This window comes from Crinia signifera, chromosome 2, assembly GCF_055691185.1.
Source record: "Crinia signifera chromosome 2, ASM5569118v1, whole genome shotgun sequence".
Classification (NCBI taxonomy): Eukaryota; Metazoa; Chordata; class Amphibia; order Anura; family Myobatrachidae; genus Crinia; species Crinia signifera.
Window position 1 is genome coordinate 319,482,986 of NC_139218.1, and position 26,157 is coordinate 319,509,142.

Below are 26,157 nucleotides of genomic sequence, written 5' to 3' on the forward strand. Positions count from 1 at the left end.
GGTTATACACTGAGCGCTAATTACTATTCACCACCCTGTTTGTCTTCCAAGTACTTTGAGGCAATCTATTGGATGTGTGCCTTTCTGGTGTATTGTTTAGCTGCACTGTGTATTTAATTGCGCACCAATCATTGTCAAAAAATTCTGTTTTCCACAGCCACAGGCCAGGCAGAGAGCAGTGACTGTCAGGCAGAGAATGAGAGAGAGAGTATTGGGCAGCCCGCCGGTCTTCAGAGCAGGTCCGCAGCCAATCAGGAGCAGCAGTGGTGGCTTCTGATTGGCTGCCTGACTGCAAGCACTGATTGGCTTGTGAGCAACACGAGATTTCAAATAGCCAGGAACCTGCTCTAAATATTGCTTGGCTGCCCACTCTGCTTGGCAATGAGCATTTAACTCCCCCTTGGCAATAAGGCTTTAACTCCCCTGTTGCAAGGAGCATGTATTCCCCATAGGCAACGAGCATGTAATCCCCCTAGGCAAAGAGCATGTAATCCCCGTGGCATAGAGAATGAAAACACCTTGGCATTGAGCATGAAACCCCCTTGGCATTGAGCATGAAGCCCCTGGCATCGAGCATGAAGCCCCTGGCATAGGAGCAAGCAATACCTAGCAATGAGCATGTAGGTAAGCGGCACTTATGTAATGGGCATCACGGTGTGGCGTAATGGGTATCATGGTGTGTGGCACAATGTGTAATGGGCATTACAGTATGTGGAAAAAGGTACAGTATAATGGGCATTATAGTGTGCGTAATCCTGGCGCAGTGTGTCTATGGGGTTCTACCTGGTGCAGTGTGTCGAAGAGGCTCTAGCTGGCACAGTGTATATAAGTGGCACTACAGTCTGGTGTAATGTGAATTGGTACTATGATGTGGCCACACCCTAGATTTTCCACATGCTTGCCTGCGCCTACTGTCCCTATTTTTAAGTATCAAATAATAGTCGACCAACATTGTAGCTCCTCCCACAATATTCACATGAGCGGCGCTAAAATCTATGCTTACCAAAAAAATTAGGCTTGGGCCGGTCCTGTGTATGAAGTATGAAATTAAAAATATTTACAGGTTTTAGGTGTTCCACAGCCAGTTTTGAGAATTCTATCAAATGTTCTACATTACTAAACTGTCCTGAGTTACATCTGAAGCCAAGCCATTATAAGGTGAGTGAGTAAATATGTAGGTATGTGAGACAACAGAATGTCACTGATTACAGGTTAGATGCTATTGGTATATAGATATAAAGAATGATTTGCATGTCCTGTATGGTGATTTATCAATGTGTGTTTGGGGGCAGGGCTAGTCATAGCAAGATGTGACCTTTGGGACAATCACTCCATGTGTTCCGTGCTGTGTAGAGCAAAGTCTGTGTGCATGTCTGAGTAAGGCAGATTAGCATGAGCTACTGCAGATCGCACAGTACGGCAGCGTGACTCCTCTTCTACACAAAGCAACATGCCCAAAGAACTCATTCTCCGCAAGTAACATGGTGAAGTGTAGTTTTCTATAATGGGAAAACGACTAATAGTGGCATATGGTCTATGGGCCATAGGTGGCCCCATGGGTCTACACCACATATACCTGGGCCGAGACAGCCACGCCATGCTGTTGATGCTTACTTTGGGAGGATTTGGTATGGGATGGATGTGGGACTTCTGGAAGATTCCTGGACTTGTATCACAATTCAATAAAAAGGATGAAAAATCAAATGAAGAGAAAGAAGGAAAGCCGCCTGCAAGTCCCTCTCGCTTTATGGCGCAAGTAACTACTGGCATTTATTTTGGTCTAGCGGCAGCCATTGGACTATCTAACCTCACCAGTTATTACATGGTAGCATTGCCACTTGCTGTTACTTTGGGGGTGCATCTTGTGGCAAGTGTGGGTGAGCAAACCTCTAACCTGAAGAACACACTTGTAGCTGCATTCCTGACATCACCAATATTTTATGGCCGACCAATTTCTATGATCCCAATCAGCCTCTCTGCAAGCATCTCCTCCCAGCAGAACAGATATTACCGGCGGCAGCAACGAAAGCATGAAAACCTCAGCGTGCGTCTGTATCGTATTGGGCTAGCTTACCTGGCTTTTACTGGCCCACTAGCCTACAGTGTCCTGCTTAACACCAGCCGCACTGTCAGCTATGTAGCTGGGTGCATTGGATCCTTGCTTGATTGGCTGAGCATTTTCCCCAGTGTTAGTGCATTGATGGAGCGATTTCTCCTCCTACCATACAGGGTTTGGGGACTTTTCTTCGGCGGAGGGGGCTTCCAGGACAAATACTACAAAGAGTGGGAAAAGATTTATGAGTTTGTTGCCAGCTTCCAGAATGAAAAGGAAGAGATGGCCTGCAAGGTAAGTAGTGATCTTTGCATTCAATCTTTCCTTCATTTTATAGCATTTTTGATTATAAATGACTTAACCCTTTGAGTGCTAAGGGAATTTGTCAAAATAGGTGTGAAAATTGCCAAGCAAACTGTTTTATTAAACCCCTTAAACCCCTTTTAGTGCCAAAGTCGCTGTGAGAGAGCCTCAAAATATGTTAGAAATGACAGCGCCACTCACAGCGACTGGTCTTTTTTGGGTGCAATATTTCACCAAACTTCAATGAATTGACTTGGCCGTATTTGTATTTATTTATACTAAAAGAAGCGATGCTGGCCTTTTTTTAAGTTATTTTGAGGATCGTTCACAGCATTGTTGGCACTCAAAGGGTTAAGCAGAAAATAACCAACAGTAGTGGTGTATTTAAATGATACTGAAAGTGTGAGTTTGCACCTTATCTTTCTGATCGTCAGCAAACATTATCACAAGAAGTCATTACAGCTCTGAGACAATAAACTTTGTAATTGCATGTGTTTTATATGTATATAGGGGGTGATTCAGGTTGGTTCTGATATTTCTGAATTCGGTCCGGGAACCGATGATGCAGGTTTGCGCATGCATAGCGGCAAAAATACGCATGTGCAGATCCGCTGTGCAAACATCCTTCAGCAAGTATCAGACTCACCGAGGTGTTCGCACAGAGCGGGATGGGCAGGGGGCCCAGAAAAATGGTGGGTGTGCCCAGAAAAATGCTTGCTATCCCCATGAAAATGCAGGCGTGTCAAAGCCTGCATGGGGTGGGCAGCTGACGCCACATGACATCAGCGCCCATGTCCGACTCAAATACAAGTCAATCTACATTACTTTTTATTTATGAACGAGTAAAAAATTGTTTGATGGTCGCCACATGCGATTGGATGTGTAAGCATACAAATCTATTTGCATGCCGGCGCAGACATTCGCATGCAGGCACGGACATTCACGGGCCGGGTGCAGGGGTTCACAGGCAGCATTTACCAACTCACTAAGCAGCGAAAGAACGCTACTTAGCAAGCGGGTCTGAATCAGGTTCATAATTCAGTCCATGCGTTTTGTGCAAAAGTTTAAAAATACAGAAAACAATACAAGAATTTGGTGAAATATGAGGATAGATGAGACACAAATCATCAATGTAACAGAAGCAAATTGAATTTGGTAAAACCATTTTGCACAGCAGGAGGGAGGAGTGCAAAATTAAAATACGCTTTAAGCTGTGAAGTGCCCAGTGGTGTCACTAGGGTGCCGGCCACACTGGGTGAGATCACCTGAGGGGGGAAACCAGAATGGAAGAGATGTTCTGCTATTATGGTGTCATCCTCTCAGATTGTGTCGCCGTGCCACTGGGACCAGGGAGAGGCTAGGGGCTGCCGGAGCAGTGGGAAAGCCCCCAGTTTGATAGGTACAAGGAGGTCGCAGATGTCTCAACACATGGCAACACTACTAGGTGTGTCCAACCTTATTTCTACAGTTCCCTGCTTGGCTCCACACCCTAACTGCTTGCAATGAGAGGTGCTACCTTGCTAATACTTAGTATAGTACTAGAAGAAAAAAGGGATACAGGTGCACCATACACTCATTACTACTCAAAAGAACAATATATATATTACAATTAATATTAATACTTCTCTTCTAGCATCTCTGAGGTCCTTCCGGGTTTCATGAGCCTCCTGGATGATTTGGTAGAGTAGGCAAGTTTTCAGCAGCCCCTTTTTTGGTGTGACAGTTACCGCAACATAGAGGAAAAATTTGCAAGAAATAATCAGGCGCTTAGAAAGTAGCTGGAGTTCTAAATTAAGAAGCTGATCAATACGTTGTAGTCAGTCCCCACCTGAGAAAAGACGACAACAGTCACGCGCAAGGCATGTGAGCAGTGCTAAAACATAAAAAAAACAGTGGCAAGTGTTTGGCACGATATTAAATGTTACTTTCACTAAAATATAAGACAACATAAAAATCAAACATAAAAATCAAATACGTATGTGCGTAGGGGACGGACCCCTGCGATGGCGGTCGCCATCTTGGATCGGATTATAGGCTGAAATCCCTATAGGGAGGTGAAGAAAGGAAGTCCAGCTTTGCTGGACGACTCCAAGTGATTCCAAGAAGAAGGGGAGGCACTGGAGGTAGGAGAAACACTAGGGGGCACGGCTGAAGGAAGAAAAAGGCTACTTTTTTAGCTTCCTTCCCCGCTGCAACAAGTCTCTTCCTGCTCCTTGTGCTGGTTCCATTTCTCTCCAATGCTGCGGAGCTGAAGCAAGGCTGAAAGCAAGGCTTTTTCATACAGTACAGAGAAAAGTTTCTCCTTGGGCAGCGCTGTCCCCGCTGATCGCAGAGGATCATTGCAGCAAGCAGATAAGTACATAGTATATGCAATTGCCTGACATTGTGCACTGTGGTTTTATCATGACTGAAGGCTGTAGTCCTGCTGCTGTGGGGGAGGGAGCGCCTGCCTTGTTAGTAAACTGCAAGTTTTTTGGTATTAAATTGACATGTGAACAGGTGGATCAGGGGGATTTGTGCCCCTCATGTGAGTCTGTGCCCAGTGGAGCACAAGCCCAGAGGCCTGAGCAGTTTGAAACTGCGTGGGCAGCTGCGTTGGGGAGGTCTATGAATGCCCTGGTGATGGCTTTAAATAGGCAGAGAGATGACCTAGTTAAATCTCCTGGCCCTTTTTCATCCTCACAGACTTCTGGGGGTTCTGTATCCCCATCACAGGGGGACCCAATAATGTTACAGTTCATGCAGGACACTGCTCAGAGCATCCAAAAAATGAATGCATTTATGGAACAGTTTGCCAAGTCCTCTGAAAGTAATTCTCCTAGACACCCTTTATCTCCACCTCCCCTGTTAAATTTAGACTCAGATGAGGAGGGTGTGTGTGCAGAGGATACCATTTGGAACCAGTCAGAGGAAGTTAAAGCCTCTGTTCCTGGAATTGAGGATTTGATTCTTGCGGTTAAACAGACGTTGAACTTGTCTGAGGAGGATAAAGTGCCTACGCTTTGTGATACGGTGACGTTTCCCTCGATGAGGGCATGGTTTTCTTGCTACGTGAGGCATGGAAATCTCCTGTCAAAAAGCTCCTTATGTCAAAGAGGTTTGCTAACATGTATCCAATGCCAGAGGAACATGTAAAATTATGGGACAAAGTCTCTTTAGTAGATGCACGTGTGGCCAGGTTGTCAAAAGCCACGGCATTGCCAGTTTAAGGCGGTGCAGCCTTTAAAGATCCAGTGGACAAAAAGGTGGAAGGATGTCTTAGGGCGGTATTTGAAGGGGTGGGTTTTACACTTCGCCCTATTATTGCCTCTGCTTGGGTATTCAAGGCCATGATTAAATGGGCTGAGGCCTTAGGAAATCAGCTCCAGGCTGATTCGGAAGCATTCACACTGGCTGAAAAGCTCAGGTGTGCAGCGGAATATACCTGTGAGGCTGGGAAAGAAGGGGCTAGAATGGCATCAAAAGTATCAGCCACTTCGGTAGCTGCAAGGAGAGCCCTCTGGCTTAAAGCTTGGGAGGCAGACAGCGAATCCAAGAAGTCTCTTGAGACATTGGCCTTTAAGGGAGAGCTCCTTTTTGGAGCAGAGCTAGAATCCATCATAAATCAGGCCACATAAATCAGGGAAGAGTAACTTTCTTCCCACTACTTCAAAAGATTCAGGAGCCAAGTTTGGGGCTTTTAAGCCATCCTTTTTCTCCTCCTTTTAGTGGGGGGGGTTCTAACAGAGGACAGGCAGGAAGAGGAGAGTTCCCAGCCAGTAAGGGAAGGGCCACAAGATCCTGTTTCGGGGCTTTCGCTAAGAAACATGTGTCCAAAGTAGAGGCTAAGTCCTCGGCATGACGGGGTGGAGACTCCCCGTTCTGGACTCAGAGTGGGGGGGTCGCCTCCTGCTGTTTCGGGACAAGTGGTCTTGCCACTTCGGATCCCTGGGTTTATTCCATCATTTCCCAGGGTTACAAGATAAATCTCAGGGGGCCTCCTCCAAGAAGATTTCTCCCTACTCCTTTACCATGAGAAGCTCGCATGTGACAAGCACTAGTGGGAGCAGCAACATCACTTATAGAGAAAGGGGAAGTGGCCCGGTACCTCAGGAGGAAAGGAAGAAAGGATTTTATTCAATTATTTTCCTGGTTCCCAAACCAGATGGATCATTCTAAATTTAAAGTCTTTAAACCTGTATCTATGGGTAGATCATTTTCGCATGGAATATATGCGATCAGTGCTAAGCATAGAATCAGGAGAATTTCTGGCGTCGGTGGACTTCCAAGATGCATATTTGCATGTGCCTATCTTCAGGGAACATCAGTTGTTACTACGGTTCGCGATAGGGGAGACCCATTTGCAGTTCCAGGCTCTGCCTTTTGGTCTGGCCACAAAAGTGATGGCTGTCATGGCAGCGGCCCTCAGGCTGAAAGGTATAGTATTATCCCTTACCTCAATGACCTCCTGTTCAAGGCGGAGTCAGCGGAGAAGTTACAGGATCATTTGGCAGTTGCAACAAAGTTCTTTCAAGATCAAGGGTGGTTGTTGAACCTCCCGAAGTCTAATTTGATGCCCACGCAGAGACTTTAGTTTCTGGGGGTGATTTTGGACACACACTTGCATCGAGTGTTCCTGCCAGAATCCAAGGCAGCGGACATTCGTCGCTTGGTACTATTGATCCTGCCGTCTCCAAACCGGACAGTTTGGCAGGTGTGAAGCTATTAGGCAAGATGGTAGCAACCTTCGAGACACTGCAGTTTGCACGGTTTCACTCAAGGATTTTTTCAGTGGAACATTCTCTCTTGTTGGTCAGGGAACTCAAAGACCATGAAGCAAGAAAGGATGTTACTGTCTCTGGAGACAAGGGAGTCTCTGCTCTGGTGGTCGATCTGGAGACGCTGCAGTTAGGGCCTTCCCTTCGCTCGTGGAAGTGGCTTGTCACAACTGACGCCCCAGTTTCAGGGGCTGGGGGGGCGGTGGTCCTACATCTGAGGTTGCAGGATCTGTGGTCCAGGGAAGAATCCAGACTCCCATCCAATACATTGGAACTCTGTGCGGTTTGGAACACCCTTCAACAGGCAGAGGATTTCATGAAGGGATCACCAGTGCGTGTACAGTCGGACAATGCCATGGCTGTGGCGTACTTAAATCATCAGGGCGGGACTCGCAGCAGGATGGCATTGCTGTAGGTCACGAGAATTTTCAAGTGGGCAGAGGTGAACATTCCTGCTCTGTGGGCCGTGTTCATTCCGGGGATCTGCAATATAGAAGCGGATATCCTCAGCAGAGAGGAGCTGCTGGAGGGGGAGTGGGAGCTTCATCAGGAAGTCTTTCAGGAGACAGTGTCTCACTAAGGGCTCCCAGAGATAGACCTGATGGCATCCAGGAACAACTGTCAGGTTCCCAGCTTCTGCTCTTGGACCTGGGATCCGACCACTTGGGCAGTGGATGCCATGACAGTTCCATGACATTTCAACCTGGCCTATGTGTTCCCTCTGTTCCCCATGATTCCGCGGGTACTAGAGAGAGAGTGAGGTCCCAGAAAGTGCAAACTATTCTGATTGCACCGGACTGGCCCAGGAGGTCATGGTATTCGGACATACTGCGGTTGTCGACGGACTATTGGCGCCTTCCTATTCGACCAGACTTTCTCAAACAAGGACCATTTCTACACCTGGACCTAGCTGGGCTCAATTTGACAGCCTGGCTTATGAAACTGCCCTATTAAGAAAGAAGAGGTTTTCGGAAGCAGTCATCCAGACTATGCTCAGGGCTCTTAAGCCTGTGTCAGTAGCTAATTATCATCGTAGATGTGTCGGCAAAAAAGTCCACAATTCATCGGCGGGGGCCGGTCCGGATCAGAGTCTTAGACCAATGGACAATTTAAGTTGAGCAATAATTTTCCCCGTTCTTGACTAGTTTCTCCCTCGTGGTATAGTGAGGGTTTCCCTTTTACAGGGAGTCATGAGAATTAAACCCCCGTATAGGCAGCCGGTGGTGCCTTGGGATTTGTTTTTGTTACAGAATCCTCCTTTTGAACCATTAAGGTCTGCTGACCTTAAATTTGTTTCTTGGGCATTCCTTTCTGTGCTTTCTATTTTTAGATTTGTGTGTGCTCCTGGAGGGGCCCAAGTAGGGGCCCACTCTGCTGCTTTGGTCAGGGCCCATAAAGGTGTTAAGATGGACCTGCATTTCACTTGTGTGGGGTGAGTCCATTAACTTTTTTCTACATATTGTGTAGCTGACAACCTGAAATCTGGATCCTATATTGCAGTGGTCCTCAAACTATTTTGCTCTGGGACCCCATCAGACAATAAAAATAATTTCACGACCCCAGCAAGTGACTGCAGAAGGTCATCACATCACGTGTGTGGTCAGCAGACAGCACATACATGGCAGCATTGTGGAGGCACAAAATGGTGGGAGGAGTCTAAAATAACAGACAATTCAACAAATTTTTCAGACTACTCGAATCACTGACTGAGATTAGAAGTCATCACCCTGATGGTCAGCAACATGGAGTCGTGACCCCATGCTGAGACGGCCAAGACCCACAGTTTGAGAACCGCTGCTGTAGTGTATACACCACTTACATTGCTATTGGTAGACTGCATTCTGTTATTTCATTCGGTACTTGTTTCCTAGCACGGCCACACCAATTTACATCGGGGTGGTCGTGTCGGAAAAATCGCGTGGATCGCATCGCATGCGATTTGGTCGCATGCGATGCGATCGACGCGACCGACCCGATTTTTTGATTGAATGAAATGTAAATCGGGTCCCTGGGACCCGATTTTACATTGGATTCAATGTAAAATATTCCCAACCCCCCCAAATTTCACGGCGTAAACCCCACCCCACGATAGACGCCAACCCGAAGCGTGGCGAGCGCAGCGAGCCCCGCGAGGGGACGCGTATACCTGTGAAGTTATACGCGTCCCCTCGCGGGGCTCGCTGCGCTCGCCACGCTTCGGGCTCGGTGGCTCGCTGCGCTCGCCACACTATTCTATTCTCAACTCCACGCCGACGTGGATAGTAGGGGAATGAAAAGGTCGGAGGACGCGCACCGCCGCCCCTCACGAGCTCTCTGCGCTCGCCACGCTTCGGGTTGGCGTCTATCGTGGGGTGATGACGGGGACATCTATAATGTGAAATGGGTCATATTGGCCCATTTCACATTTTTCACATTTTCTCACGATTTCAATGTTAAAAAATATTTTAACATTGAAGCCTATGGAAAAATCGGGGGCATCGCGTCGGTCGCGTCGGGACCAATGTTAATGGTCCCGACCGACGCGATGCCCCCAATATTTTACCTTTCCCGACACGATCCTCACGATTTCAATGTTAAAATATTTTTTAACATTGAAGCCTATGGAAAAATCGGGGGCATCGCGTCGGTCGCGTCGGGACCAATGTTAATGGTCCTGACCGACGCGATGCCCCCGATATTGTGCCTTAGCCGGCAAAATGGACCTGATTTCAAAGGAAATCGGGTCCATCGTGTGGATCGTGTACCTTAACTTAAAGGTACACGATCCACAAGATTGTGGCCGTGCTAGGAAACAAGTACCTTTCATTCTTCATTTATACACAAAACTAAGGGCAAGCGGTATGGCCACTGCCAAAACTACACCCTTATGCAGTTCACAGAAGTGCCTGGAGAGGGAGCCCACTGCTTAGGAAGGTGAAGGATGCCCATCTTTTTGCTCCCATTCTTGTTGTGTGACATCAGAACTTCAAGGACATCTTTGAATAAGGGGATGTAGGCATTCAGAATACAGACATCACTGAGGATGCCAACACCAGCATCATAGAAACATAGAAACATAGAATTTGACGGCAGATAAGAACCACTTGGCCCATCTAGTCTGCCCCTTTTTTTAAACATGTTACCTCAAACCATATTTGATCCTTATTTTTTGTAAGGATATCAATATGCTTATCCCAAGCATGTTTAAATTGTACTACTTTATTTGCGTCTACCACCTCTGATGGTAGGCTATTCCACTTATCTACTACTCTTTCTGTGAAGTAATTCTTCCTCACATTTCCCCTGAATCTTCCTCCCTCTAGTTTCAGTGCATGTCCTCGTGTTCTGTTGCTCCTCTTCCTGTGAAGAATGTCTCCCACCCAGGGGCGGATTGGGATGTAAAACCAGCCCGGGAAATTTATGGAAGCAGCCCTGGGGGCGGGGTCTGCTGAGGGGGTGGAGTCTGTCAAGTGGGGGCGGATCACTACTAATAGAATCTGATTCAGAGTTGCATGCAGTTGCGGCCTTCCTTGTATTTTTTGATGCAGTTGCAAATGCGACTTTATGCTAATGCTGCTACGCTGCCACCATTGGCTGCATTATTGAAACTTTCACCAGCCCTATTCTAGGTGCAGATGATCCATCTCAGTATAGCCTCCAATGCGTGCAAATCAGCTTCTCTGTATGCAACCACTATCAGCAACTCGCCCATCAGCAACTCTGTACGGACACCATAACATTGGCCACCAAATACATAAATAAAAAGCATTGACCCCACAGGAAAAAAAACCTGACCAACAACAGGAAATAAAGAAAATAAAAACATATGCCCCCACACAAAAAAACACACCGGCCCCCAAAGAAAAAAACAAACATTGGCCCAAACAGAAAACAATACACGTTGGTGGCCCCAACAGGAGAAAACATTAAACGCTAGGCCCCACAGCAATAACATAAGAAACACATTGGGCTCCACAACAGCAAAACGAATCATTGAGAGGTGCCAAAAATAGAAAACAGCTATGACATTTTACAATATCTATCTACATAATATCACAACGGCTCACACATATATAATCTATGGACTGCTGCACACCAGTCTGATTGAAGGGTGCAAATGAAGATTCAAATCATGGTGCATAAAAACCATGATTTGGTTCAATTCCATGTAAAAGACACAAATAGAGCTGAAAGCTTTGCAGTTTACCGAGTCAGCCACAATGAGGGCCAATATGCAGAACACCGTAATGCCCATTACACATTATGCCACACCGTAATGCCCATTACACATTATGTCACAACGTAATGCCCATTACACATTATGCCACACCGTAATGCCCATTACACATTATGCCATGACGTAATGCCCATTACACATTAGGCCACAACGTAATGCCCATTACACAATATGCTGCACACTTTAATGCCCATATGACATTATGCCACACATTATGCTATGCATAATGCCCCAAGTACTGCTTATACACGTAATGCCACCAGTAGTGCCCTTTACACAATGCCTCATTAGTGCAATTGGTCCATACACACTGTACAATTTTGTTTGACCAATTTCTTCATTTTGGCCCTTCTGAACGAAATTGGTCAAAATATCTAGTATGTTGAAGTATTGCCTAGGGTGCTGAGAAGTCTTACACCAGCCCTGCTTATACTAGATATAATGCCCGCAGTAGTAGAACCCTTACACACACATAATGTTCACAGTAGCGGCTCGGTTTACACATAATGCCCACTGTTGGCCACAGTAGCAGCATTGCTTATACATAATGCCCACTGTTAGCCAAAATAGTAGACAGTAGCAGCGCTGCGTAACTCCCGCACCAGTTGCTGACAGTAGCAGCGCTGAGTAACTCCCGCACCAGTTGCTGACAGTAGTAGCACTGTGTAACACCAACACCAGTCACTGACAGTAGCAGCACTGTGTAACACCCGCACCAGTTGCTGACAGTAGCAGCACTGCGTAACACCCGCACCAGTTGCTGACAGTAGTAGCACTGTGTAACTCCCGCACCAGTTGCTGACAGTAGTAGCACTGCGTAACACCAACACCAGTCGCTGACAGTAGCAGCACTGTGTAACACCTGCACCAGTTGCTGACAGTAGTAGCACTGCGTAACTCCCGCACCAGTTGCTCACAGTAGTAGCACTGCGTAACACCAACACCAGTCGCTGACAGTAGCAGCACTGTGTAACACCCGCACCAGTTGCTGACAGTAGTAGCACTGCGTAACTCCCGCACCAGTTGCTCACAGTAGTAGCACTGCGTAACACCAACACCAGTCGCTGACAATAGTAGCACTACATAACACGTAACTCACCATATGCCGACAGTAGTAGTGCTGGATAATGCCCTTTACCAGTTGCCGACAATACTAGCCCTGGGTAACACCCGTACCAGTTGCCGACAGTAGTGACGCTACATAATGCCCATACCAGTTGCCGACAGTAGTGACGCTGCATAATGCCCTCACCAGCTGCTGACAATCGTAGCACCGCATAACACACTCACCATTTGCCAACAGTAGTAGCCCTGCTTAATGCCCATACCAGTTGCTGACAATACTAGCCCTGGGTAACACCCGTACCAGTTGCCGACAGTAGTGACGCTGCATAATGCCCACAACAGTTGCCGACAGTAGTGACGCTGCATAATGCCCACACCATTTGCCGACAGTAGTGATGCTGCATAACGTCCACACCAGTTGCCGACAGTAGTGACGCTGCATAATGCCCACACCAGTTGCCGACAGTAGTGACGCTGCATAATGCCCACACCAGTTTCCGACAGTAGTGACGCTGCATAATGCCCTCACCAGTTGCCGATAGTAGTGACGCTGCATAATGCCCACACCAGTTGCCGACAGTAGTGACGCTGCATAATGCCCACACCAGTTGCAGACAGTAGTGACGCTGCATAATGCCCTCACCAGTTGCCGATAGCAGTGACGCTGCTTAACACCCACACCAGTTACCGACAGTAGTGACGCTGCATAATGCCCACACCAGTTGCCGACAGTAGTGACGCTGCATAATGCCCACACCAGTTTCCGACAGTAGTGACGCTGCATAATGCCCTCACCAGTTGCCGATAGTAGTGACGCTGCTTAACGCCCACACCAGTTGCCGACAGTAGTGACGCTGCATAATGCCCACACCAGTTTCCGACAGTAGTGACGCTGCATAATGCCCTCACCAGTTGCCGATAGTAGTGACGCTGCTTAACGCCCACACCAGTTGCCGACAGTAGTGACGCTGCATAATGCCCACACCAGTTTCCGACAGTAGTGACGCTGCATAATGCCCTCACCAGTTGCCGATAGTAGTGACGCTGCTTAACGCCCACACCAGTTGCCGACAGTAGTGACGCTGCATAATGCCCACACCAGTTTCCGACAGTAGTGACGCTGCATAATGCCCACACCAGTTGCCGACAGTAGTGACGCTGCATAATGCCCTCACCAGTTGCCGATAGTAGTGACGCTGCTTAACGCCCACACCAGTTGCCGACAGTAGTGACGCTACTAATAGAATCTGATTCAGAGTTGCATGCAGTTGCGGCCTTCCTTGTATTTTTTGATGCAGTTGCAAATGCGACTTTATGCTAATGCTGCTACGCTGCCACCATTGGCTGCATTATTGAAACTTTCACCAGCCCTATTCTAGGTGCAGATGATCCATCTCAGTATAGCCTCCAATGCGTGCAAATCAGCTTCTCTGTATGCAACCACTATCAGCAACTCGCCCATCAGCAACTCTGTACGGACACCATAACATTGGCCACCAAATACATAAATAAAAAGCATTGACCCCACAGGAAAAAAAACCTGACCAACAACAGGAAATAAAGAAAATAAAAACATATGCCCCCACACAAAAAAACACACCGGCCCCCAAAGAAAAAAACAAACATTGGCCCAAACAGAAAACAATACACGTTGGTGGCCCCAACAGGAGAAAACATTAAACGCTAGGCCCCACAGCAATAACATAAGAAACACATTGGGCTCCACAACAGCAAAACGAATCATTGAGAGGTGCCAAAAATAGAAAACAGCTATGACATTTTACAATATCTATCTACATAATATCACAACGGCTCACACATATATAATCTATGGACTGCTGCACACCAGTCTGATTGAAGGGTGCAAATGAAGATTCAAATCATGGTGCATAAAAACCATGATTTGGTTCAATTCCATGTAAAAGACACAAATAGAGCTGAAAGCTTTGCAGTTTACCGAGTCAGCCACAATGAGGGCCAATATGCAGAACACCGTAATGCCCATTACACATTATGCCACACCGTAATGCCCATTACACATTATGTCACAACGTAATGCCCATTACACATTATGCCACACCGTAATGCCCATTACACATTATGCCATGACGTAATGCCCATTACACATTAGGCCACAACGTAATGCCCATTACACAATATGCTGCACACTTTAATGCCCATATGACATTATGCCACACATTATGCTATGCATAATGCCCCAAGTACTGCTTATACACGTAATGCCACCAGTAGTGCCCTTTACACAATGCCTCATTAGTGCAATTGGTCCATACACACTGTACAATTTTGTTTGACCAATTTCTTCATTTTGGCCCTTCTGAACGAAATTGGTCAAAATATCTAGTATGTTGAAGTATTGCCTAGGGTGCTGAGAAGTCTTACACCAGCCCTGCTTATACTAGATATAATGCCCGCAGTAGTAGAACCCTTACACACACATAATGTTCACAGTAGCGGCTCGGTTTACACATAATGCCCACTGTTGGCCACAGTAGCAGCATTGCTTATACATAATGCCCACTGTTAGCCAAAATAGTAGACAGTAGCAGCGCTGCGTAACTCCCGCACCAGTTGCTGACAGTAGCAGCGCTGAGTAACTCCCGCACCAGTTGCTGACAGTAGTAGCACTGTGTAACACCAACACCAGTCACTGACAGTAGCAGCACTGTGTAACACCCGCACCAGTTGCTGACAGTAGCAGCACTGCGTAACACCCGCACCAGTTGCTGACAGTAGTAGCACTGTGTAACTCCCGCACCAGTTGCTGACAGTAGTAGCACTGCGTAACACCAACACCAGTCGCTGACAGTAGCAGCACTGTGTAACACCTGCACCAGTTGCTGACAGTAGTAGCACTGCGTAACTCCCGCACCAGTTGCTCACAGTAGTAGCACTGCGTAACACCAACACCAGTCGCTGACAGTAGCAGCACTGTGTAACACCCGCACCAGTTGCTGACAGTAGTAGCACTGCGTAACTCCCGCACCAGTTGCTCACAGTAGTAGCACTGCGTAACACCAACACCAGTCGCTGACAATAGTAGCACTACATAACACGTAACTCACCATATGCCGACAGTAGTAGTGCTGGATAATGCCCTTTACCAGTTGCCGACAATACTAGCCCTGGGTAACACCCGTACCAGTTGCCGACAGTAGTGACGCTACATAATGCCCATACCAGTTGCCGACAGTAGTGACGCTGCATAATGCCCTCACCAGCTGCTGACAATCGTAGCACCGCATAACACACTCACCATTTGCCAACAGTAGTAGCCCTGCTTAATGCCCATACCAGTTGCTGACAATACTAGCCCTGGGTAACACCCGTACCAGTTGCCGACAGTAGTGACGCTGCATAATGCCCACAACAGTTGCCGACAGTAGTGACGCTGCATAATGCCCACACCATTTGCCGACAGTAGTGATGCTGCATAACGTCCACACCAGTTGCCGACAGTAGTGACGCTGCATAATGCCCACACCAGTTGCCGACAGTAGTGACGCTGCATAATGCCCACACCAGTTTCCGACAGTAGTGACGCTGCATAATGCCCTCACCAGTTGCCGATAGTAGTGACGCTGCATAATGCCCACACCAGTTGCCGACAGTAGTGACGCTGCATAATGCCCACACCAGTTGCAGACAGTAGTGACGCTGCATAATGCCCTCACCAGTTGCCGATAGCAGTGACGCTGCTTAACACCCACACCAGTTACCGACAGTAGTGACGCTGCATAATGCCCACACCAGTTGCCGACAGTAGTGACGCTGCATAATGCCCACACCAGTTTCCGACAGTAGTGACGCTGCATAATGCCCTCACCAGTTGCCGATAGTAGTGACGCTGCTTAACGCCCACACCAGTTGCCGACAGTAGTGACGCTGCATAATGCCCACACCAGTTTCCGACAGTAGTGACGCTGCATAATGCCCTCACCAGTTGCCGATAGTAGTGACGCTGCTTAACGCCCACACCAGTTGCCGACAGTAGTGACGCTGCATAATGCCCACACCAGTTTCCGACAGTAGTGACGCTGCATAATGCCCTCACCAGTTGCCGATAGTAGTGACGCTGCTTAACGCCCACACCAGTTGCCGACAGTAGTGACGCTGCATAATGCCCACACCAGTTTCCGACAGTAGTGACGCTGCATAATGCCCACACCAGTTGCCGACAGTAGTGACGCTGCATAATGCCCTCACCAGTTGCCGATAGTAGTGACGCTGCTTAACGCCCACACCAGTTGCCGACAGTAGTGACGCTGCGTAACGCCCGCACCAGTTGCTGACAATAGTAGCACCGCATAACACACTTACCATTTGCCGACAGTAGTGGCACTGCGTAACGCCCGCACCAGTTGCCGACAGTAGTAACGCCTGCTCCATTTGCCAACAGTTGTAGCGCTGCGTAATGCCCACACCAGTTTCTGACAGTAGTAGCGCTGTGTAATGCCCACACCAGTTTCTGACAGTAGCAGCACTGCGTAATGTCCACACCAGTTTCTGACAGTAGTAGCGCTGCGTAATGCCCACACCAGTTTCTGACAGTAGCAGCGCTGCGTAATGTCCACACCAGTTTCTGACAGTAGTAGCGCTTCGTAATGCCCACACCAGTTTCTGACAGTAGCAGCACTGCGTAATGCCCACACCAGTTTCTGACAGTAGCAGCGCTGCGTAATGCCCACACCAGTTTCTGACAGTAGTAGCGCTGTGTAATGCCCACACCAGTTTCTGACAGTAGTAGCGCTGCGTAATGCCCACACCAGTTTCTGACAGTAGTAGCCCTGCTTAATGCCCACAAAAGTTGTGACAATACTAGCCCTGGGTAACACCCGCACCAGTTGCCGAGAGTAGTAGTGCTGCGTATAGCCCACACCAGTTGCTGACAGTAGCAGTGCTGCGTAATGCCCGAACCAGTTGCTGACAGTAGTGACGCTGCATACACCCGCACCAGTTGCCGACAGTAGTGACACTGCATAATGCCCTCACCACTTGCTGACAATAGTAGCACCGCGTAACACACTCACCAGTTGCCGACAGTAGTGACGCTGCTTAATACCCACACCAGTTGCCGACAGTAGTGACGCCGCATAATGCCCACACCAGTTGCCGACAGTAGGGACGCCGCATAATGCACTCACCAGTTGCCGACAGTAGGGATGCCGCATAATGCACTCACCAGTTGCCGACAGCAGGGACACCGCATAATGCCCACACCAGTTGCCGACAGTAGTGACGCCACATAATGCCCACACCAGTTGCCGACAGTAGTGACGCCGCATAATGCCCACACCAGTTGCCAACAGTAGTGACGCCGCATAATACCCACACCAGTTGCCAACAGTGCTGTGTAACGCCAGCACCACCACTTTATTTACCTCAAAAGCTGGCTGGCTGGCTGTGGATCTACTTCTTTCAAATTCTTTCATTAACTGTGCTCCCGTCTAGCTCTGCCCAATTACACTCGTGTAGCTCCGCCCCTTTCCAGCCGTGTAGCTCCGCCCCCTTTCCAGGATCCACTGTATGACTGATGTGGTGACATCAAAGGGGGTTGGGAGCCAGGAGGGAGCTCAGCTCTGTCTGTGCTGCTGGCGCTGCTGCAATCAGTGACACAGTGTACTGGCAGCCGGCAGCCCCAGAGCCTGATGTACAGCAGGGAGAGCGCATCTCACGGCTGGCGCCTCCCTGCACACAGGTACTGCACACTGACAGACAGAACCGCGGGAGCAGCTGAGTGCGTCCGCACATGCGCACCAGCTCTCCCGCGGCCATTTTTAATGCTGTAAGAGCCGGTGCTGGGCTTGCCGCAGCCATATTTCTTTTGGGAAAAATGCTGCGGCCGCTAGCTGCAAAGATGGCGGCCGTGCGGTCCGCGGCCCAGCAAGGGGGTGAGCAGCCGCTTAATCTCTATTATGGGCCGGCCCACCGGGAAATGTCCCGGTTTCCCGGCAGGCCAATCCGCCCCTGCTCCCACCTGTACCTTGTTAAAACCCTTGATATATTTGAAAGTTTCTATCATGTCCCCCCTTTCCCTTCTCTGCTCTAAAGTATACATATTAAGATCTTTTAGTCTTTCCTGGTACGTTTTGTGATGTAGGCCATGCACCATTTTAGTTGCTCTTCTTTGTACAGTCTCTAATGTATTTATATACTTCTGGAGATATGGCATCCAGAACTGAACACAATACTCTAGGTGAGGTCGTACCAATGACCTATACAGTGGAATTATTACTTCTTTCTTTCTACTGCTGATACCTCTCCCTATGCAACCAAGCATCTGACTTGCCTTCTTCATTGCTTTGTTACATTGCCTACCTGCTTTTTAGTCCCCTGAAATAGTGACACCTAGATCCCTCTCTTCCTCAGTAGTTTCCATTATAGTGCCATTTATACTATATTGAGTCTTTGGATTTCTGAGACCCAAGTGCATGATTTTGCATTTTTTGGCATTAAACTGTAGTTGCCATTCTCTTGACCATTTCTCTAATCTACCTAGATCCTCAATCATTTGTTTTACCCCTCCTGGTGTGTCTACCCTGTTGCATACCTTTGTGTCATCTGCAAAAAGGCACATGTTACCCTCAATTCCATTTGCAATATCACCAATAAAGATATTAAAAAGCACCGGTCCAAGTACAGATCCCTGGGGTACTCCACTTGTAACCTTTCCCTCCTTTGACTGTACTCCATTTACTACAACTCTCTGTTTTCTGTCCTGCAACCACGCTCTTATCCATTCAACTATCTTAGAATCCAATCCCAAGCTTTCAAGTTTATTTAACAGTCTGCGATGTGGGACAGTGTCAAAAGCTTTACTAAAGTCTAGATAAGCTACATCTACAGCCCTACCTTGATCTATTACTTTAGTCACAAAGTCAAAAAAGTCAATAAGATTTGTTTGACATGATCTTCCCCCAGTAAACCCATGCTGTTTTGGATCCTGTAAATTGCTGGTTTTGAGATATTCTACAACTCTTTGTTTTAAGAGTGTTTCCATCAATTTCCCTACTACTGATATGTAAGGCTCACTGGTTGATAGTTGCTTACCTCTTCCTTGCTTCCACTTTTGTGCAGTGGGACTACATTCTCTGTTTTCCAGTCCTCTGGGATTACTCCAGTAGCTAGTGACTGGTTGAATAATTCTGTTATTGGTTTTACCAGCTCCCCTTTAAGCTCTTTTAGTATCCTTGGATGTATCCCATCTGGCCCCATTGATTTATCCTCAAACAAATATAAGTATGCAGGCAGGTCAGCTCTAGGCCGGAGGTGGGGAGTTATGGTTTAGGCATTAGCGGCAGGCTAAAGGTGTGTACACACGGCAGGATATGCCGTACGATGCGAGTCCCGATGCGATCTGATCGCATCGGGACTCGCATCGTACGGCATGCATGGAGGAGAACAATTTACACTATATAGTGCAGATCTGCACTATATAGTGTTGCCTGCCCTCTCTATCTGGCTGCCGATTTGTGCTCACACGGGAGCGCGCATCGGGCTCGCAAGCCCTAAAAAAGCATGCGATTTGCATGCGATATGGCTTCCGAAGTTCCCTATATCGGGAACATCGGAAGCCAAATCTAACCGTCTGTACACACTATTAGGGTTAGGCTGCAGAAGGAAAGGGATGTTATGGTTAGGCTCCAAGGAGGGAGGTTATGTTAAGGCTGCAGGGAGGGGGGCAGGAGGAAGGTAAGTATACTTACCAACCCCTGTTGGGATTCCCTCTATCAGGATGCTGTCATCGGTAATCTATCCGCTCATCTGTATGTATTTTTGGAAGTAACATATGAAAGCATTGACATGAGATTTAGCAAACTGCAAGCCATATTACATAGGGGAAATGGTTGCTTTCTCTTCTGTAAAATCCTTAGATATATCTGCCCTCTTTACTTCTTTAGTATATCGTGTTTAAAGGATCATGCTCCAGAAGAGGAAATCCTTGCTTCAATTGGGATCACACTGCTCTTTACTCTGATTAGCCATACCATGGGTTTCACACTGACTGCACAGACATGAAAAGGAAATAGAGCATACAGAAAGAGGATTAAAACATATACTGTATTTTCTATATTTCTTCATCCAACTCCTGAAGATTGAACGCACGTCTTAAGGCCCACACACACTGGGTGATGCAGCTGAAAGCAGCTCTGTTTTGTCGTTTGAACTGCTTTCAACTCAAAAGTCGCCCAGTGTGTACAGGGCAGCAATGAGAGGTGTGCGCTCTCGCATCATCGCCGGAGGCCACCGTTCATCTGCATTTTTACCAACAGACTGAACAGCTTTCTATAGCATGCTGATATGGAAAGCCATTCACCCTGTGAATATAGCTGGCCTGGGGGAAATCACTGAGTGTGTATGCACTGAGCGATTTTCAGGCCAGTGATTTTCACATCATCGCTGGGCAAAATCACTCAGTGTGTATGCATCTTAAGTGTCTATAAATATTTTACATTTATAAACTTAACCTCAACATTTTAAATATCCTCAACATATTGGTGTACATTGTATTTTATCAGTACAGCATACGGTTATTCTTAGTTACTTTTAAGGCCACTCCTATAACAAAAGGCTGCCAGGGCTGTAACTATGCTCGTTAGCAGCACCATCCACTTCCACCTGCAATTAGCTTTATTTGTGCCATGCCAGCTGCAGTGGTACCCAGTGGTAATAGTAGTGGTGAGCCCAGGTCCTACTCTGATGGGTGCACTGCTACTAATATACATTACAGTGGGCAGCAGGTGATCATTTGATAGCCCTCAGCACCAGTGAATGAACCCAGGGGCCTGCTCTGATGCCTAAAGCCACGGGCTCCCGCTGGCTGCTCTAATTGTGCCTGGCTCTTCTCCATCCACTGCTGCATCTGTTTGCCTCCTTACACCTTCTGCCAGGGCTCCTTACCCCTCCCACTGTTAAACTCAGGGTCCAAGCTCCTGAGGGGATCTGTGGGTCCCTCAGCAGGCCCAGGACTCTCCCCTGCTCCTGGTAGTGGACATCTTGAAGCCTGCATTCTTGGCGCCTCCTAGCAGGTGTGCCCGCAGCAGTCACTGGGTCCCCTACAACCACCTGCACTCAGATAGCCCAGTGTTTTGCATATTCCCTGTTCCTTTAACTGCTTACTGCTGCCAGGCGACAGCCTGTTCCCTAGACACTGCATGGTCTGAGGTGGCCAACAATTATTTCCCCTTACTGAGAGGCATGAAATGGGGAGCGGATATTTAAAGATGTATGGCACAAGGACACTTCTAAAGTGTGGCATAGTGTGTAAAGGACATTACTGTAAGGCATTATGCATATAAAGGGCACTACTACACTGTGGCATTATGTGTATAAGGTGCATTACTGCAGTATTTTGTAAAAATATATAAGGTGTACTACCTTATAATGTGCTATAAAAGGGCATTACTGCTTTGTGTCATATTGTGAACAATGACCTCTACTGTTTGGCATAATGTGCATAAGGGGTACTACTGTGTGATATAATGAGAATAAGGGACACTACTGTGTAGCATAACGTGTATAAGAGGTATTATTGTGTGATGTAATGTAAATAAGGGTCATTTCTGTGTGGTGTAACAGAAATAAGGAGCACTTCTGTGCAGTGTCATGTTTATAAGGGATACTATTGTGCGGTTAATATGAATATAGACCTTTTTGGTCTTTCCATGTTTAAAGTGTGGGGGCACCAATGCTCATTCTAGCACAGGGCACCAAAATGTTTAGTTAGGATGCTACAGGTATAGGAGTTACACCATTGTGTGGACATATTGTGCAGCACATCTGACACTCTGGGGACAAATTATGGTCATGTGGAAATTTAGCTCCCGGCTATGGACCTGATTCTGAGAAGAACACGGACTCTTCCACAACTACATATTATACTAATGCCAAGGCCAATTTAATTTCAAATTGGAAAGCCCACTTGCAGCATCTTGAGATGGTGCTTTTCCACCACTGTATGTTAGGTGCTGTTTCTCCATCAATGTATGACGTCCTGTGTAAAAGGTCAAGGACAAATCACCACGTCCCCTGATGTTTGCTTTTTTTTTGCTTTTGCTATGTGGTGCCTTGTACACTATGTAGACAACAAAACAGTAATGATCCCAGGAAGCCTGTTTTATCTGGGGAGAACATGTCATTGAGAGCCCTGTTTATTAGCTATTCTTCGTACCAGCGGCTGCACAGCAGGATAAATGTGAGGTACAAAAGAAGATTCTCAGGGAGAGAGCACCCTTTACCCTTTCCTGGCCTTTCAAGTCAGGAAATATGCTGCTCCCTCCCGGCTCTGAAGAGAACACAGTGCAAAAATCAGAGTTTGAATGAAGTCTATATAACAATAGTAAAATGAATCTATTGAGGTTCCACGTATGAACCAATTGAAATATCACAATGATAAACTAAAAATGCATCAGGCAAGCAATATAACAATGTATCCATTTATGATACAAATGTCCTTATTTCTGCTCATACTCATTTTATGCTTTGTTGTGCTTTTCAATCCAGGTTTTAGGAGTAAGCTCGGGCGCGACGCTGGAAGAAATAAATCGGCATTACCGAGATCTGGTAAAGCTTTGGCACCCAGATCACAACCGGCACAAACCTGCAGAGGCAGAAGAGCATTTTATTGAGATACAAGCAGCTTATGAAACTCTCACTCGGATTCGGAAGATGAAGACACATGGACAGTGAAAATAGTATATTGTATAACACTGAATACCCGCTCTCAAATATACCCGCGGGGTAAATGTACAGTAATAGCATCTGAAAATCTAGCTAGTTTCTGCCAAGTTTACAGTTAGCTTCAAGTCACAAAGTTTAATAGTATGTGATTAGAGGAAAAGTCACCAGAGATGTGTAGGTCGGATTTACCTGTCTGTCGCATGGACCAAAACATGTGACAGCCAATAGCCAATAAGATCCCGTTTTTGAGATCTGGGTAAATCCTGACCTGCACATCTCTGGCAGAAATACACTAAAATCAGTCTCAACTGAATTCTAGTCACTGTCAAAATAAATTTAATGTCAACATACAAGTTATCAGATGTCACAGAATGTGACTTGCTATCTGACCAGGCATGACTTAACAAAGTGCCACTACTTCATAGTTCACACCTATTTTGACAAATTCCCCTGGCACTGAAAGGGTTAAGAGGCCAAAAAATAAATATTGTTGTGAGCCATAGTTATTTAATTATTGAATTATTGAGGCAATAATGTTACAAAATAGGAAAATTTTAAATTATGAGGTTAGTCATATTTTTTTCTTTACCAAGTTCATATTAATGATTGAAGTCCATCCATGCTGGCACTTGTAGTGCCACAAATTTGTAATATAATTTATCATTCTATCATTTATTAATATGGTTTTAATTAACATACAAATGCAGTGGTGGCTCTTACCATTATGGAGGAGGGGGCTGCCTTTGCAGCAGCCCCAGGAGGCTTGACAGGGTTCCCGGGTTCCAGCGCATGCGCAGTATGGTCCTTGGTACTGCGCATGCGCAGAACCCATTTTGGGGGCTGCCGCGCATTTGCGCAGAGAGAGGCATCCCGGAGGGAGGGAACACCTCACGATTGGATGCATTGAGTGACTGGCAGGTCAGACTTCCAATAGGAAGTCACTGCCAGTCACAGTGAAGCCAGAGCAGTCTCACAGACTGCATCTGGCTTCACTTTAGGCAGAGACAGTGGCGGATTTTACCTGGGGGGGGGGGGGGGCTGCAGCCCATAGGTAAAAACCGCCTCTGTACAAATGTTATTGTCTGCAGAATTTAAAGTGTTATCAATTTACATTATTGCTCCCAATAGTACAATCTTTCATTTTGGCTCATCAATATTTGTATTATTTTTGGAGACCCTTAATTGAATATTAGTGACGGACCCATATGTTGGATAGGGGCTACCTGGGCAGAATGTGCAAGCAGTTGCTGGCCTCTCTGGACCTGAAATGTATTGTGCATGTGCAAAGTAAGTATCATGAGCCGGCTACTTCCCCTAGAAGCCAGATAAAACTGCCGGACAGGCTAATCATAGTCAGGACTGGCAGTCCCAGGAGGAGGTGCGGCAATGTGAATAGCAAAGAGCTTTTCAATTGGAAACCTCAAAACTGGCAGACCACTGACTGGGAGCGTACCGGGAGAGGGGGGCAGTTTTAATGGGGTGAAAGCAGTCATATAATTAATGTCACTCCTTATTATGTCCTGTTCCATCAGATAGCTCAACATGCATGTCTCTGGACAAAACCATTTTTTTCAGGCATAGATATTCACACTAATCATCAATTACATCTGGTGACTTTAAACTAAAAGATGCAGGAATCACCCCACAATTTCCAGTAAACGTAAACTTGACAAAAGTACGTAACCTACTACACTCCACTATGTGTAGGCAACTTTATATCCTCAGGCTGTCTATTAACTACAAGGGCCAATATCCCTATATATAGCAGCTGTAACCCCGGCCATGTTTCTCCTAACTCGGTATTTTAAACCAAGTAAATGTATTCAAAATGCAATGCACAGGGTTGACCCGCTTAATGCTTTAACCCCACAAATGGTTTATGTCTCCCTGCCTGCCTCCGTCCCCCGGCTCCCTGCAGCGATAAAATTCACCAGCCGGGGCAGCGAGCCCCTGCTGCATTGAATAGGGTGACAGGGAGGGCTGGCAGCAAATGCTGCAGCCCTCCTGAACTCTGCGAATGTGCAGCGAATCCTAAACAGGATTCGCTGCACATGGAGAATGAAAACATTGAATACTCCCCTAAGTTTTGCTGGGCGCAAAGTGGGGAAATTGGCCATATTTATCATATATTCTGGTCTTGCCCATCCATTACAACCTATTGGAAGGACGTATTTGACCTAGTTAAGCAGGTTCTAGATATTTCATTACCACCCACCCCCTCAGCAGCATTGTTAAATATATTCCCGGATAATATCCCATCTCATAAGAGATATGTTCTTGGTCATATTTTCATTGCAGCGCGCTCAACCCTAGCTCAGTGCTGGAAACAGTCTGCTACACACCCCCCCCCCCCCCCCCCAGCTCTTAAAAGTCATCCAGAAAATCAACTTTAACTACTGTACACTATGGAAACAGTTGTGTGCTGGTCTTACTGGCACAAATATGTTACGGATGGAGAAGGCTCTCAACTTTTTCCTAAATCCTCCCCTTGCGATCCCCGCCAATTCAGTCTCAATGAGAGAGATTCACCTCCTCCAAACTCTGTATAATCCCCCAATGTACTACTCTGCTGCCCACTTATACTTCCACCTGCAAAACCTGTAATCCATACAGCTGTTTACTTAATACTGTCACACTTGATATTTGTCTAATTATGTCCACTATCACCTATGTTTACGGTCTTCATGGGGTGTATATGATATGGCGTTTTTGCTTGACTGTTTATATGTCTATGGAATCTAAGTTCAACCCCCCAACCATGTTTCCCCTACCTCCCCACATCTTCTTTTTTTCTGTACCCCTCCCCTTAAAACTTGTTGAAAAAATGTTTTTCAATAAAAAAAAATGATGTTAAACAAAATATACAATGCACAGCAAGATATGAATTGTGTAAATGCCTGTATAAACAACAGAGCAGGAAATGGTATTTGGTTTTGAATAATGTGTGCGTAGGTGTTGTTGTAGGCAGCCACCAGCATATGACTCAACCTACAGTATGACCAGCCCAAATCCTTAACCAGTGGTGTTGGTTTATTGAAGTATGGTAAACATTAGAGTAAACA

General features: G+C 46.7%; 1 protein-coding gene across 1 annotated transcript; it reads left to right on the forward strand.

Moving 5' to 3' along the window:
- The first annotated feature begins 1,373 nt into the window (after positions 1 to 1,373).
- On the forward strand, positions 1,374 to 25,843 carry DNAJC22 (DnaJ heat shock protein family (Hsp40) member C22). Its single transcript, XM_083169105.1, has 2 exons — positions 1,374 to 2,347; positions 22,919 to 25,843. Exons 1-2 carry the CDS (start codon positions 1,505 to 1,507, stop codon positions 23,102 to 23,104), a joined length of 1,029 nt encoding a protein of 342 aa, XP_083025231.1. The 5' UTR covers positions 1,374 to 1,504; the 3' UTR covers positions 23,105 to 25,843.
- The last annotated feature ends 314 nt before the right edge of the window (positions 25,844 to 26,157 follow it).

What these genes read in the sequence shown, in the direction of transcription:
- DNAJC22 (XM_083169105.1), top strand. Translation starts at nt 1,505, where the DNA reads ATGGGAAAACGACTAATAGTGGCATATGGTCTATGGGCCATAGGTGGC. An exon ending in AGGAAGAGATGGCCTGCAAG is followed by an intron (nt 2,348 to 22,918) that starts GTAAGTAGTGAT and finishes TTTTCAATCCAG; the next exon opens with GTTTTAGGAGTAAGCTCGGG.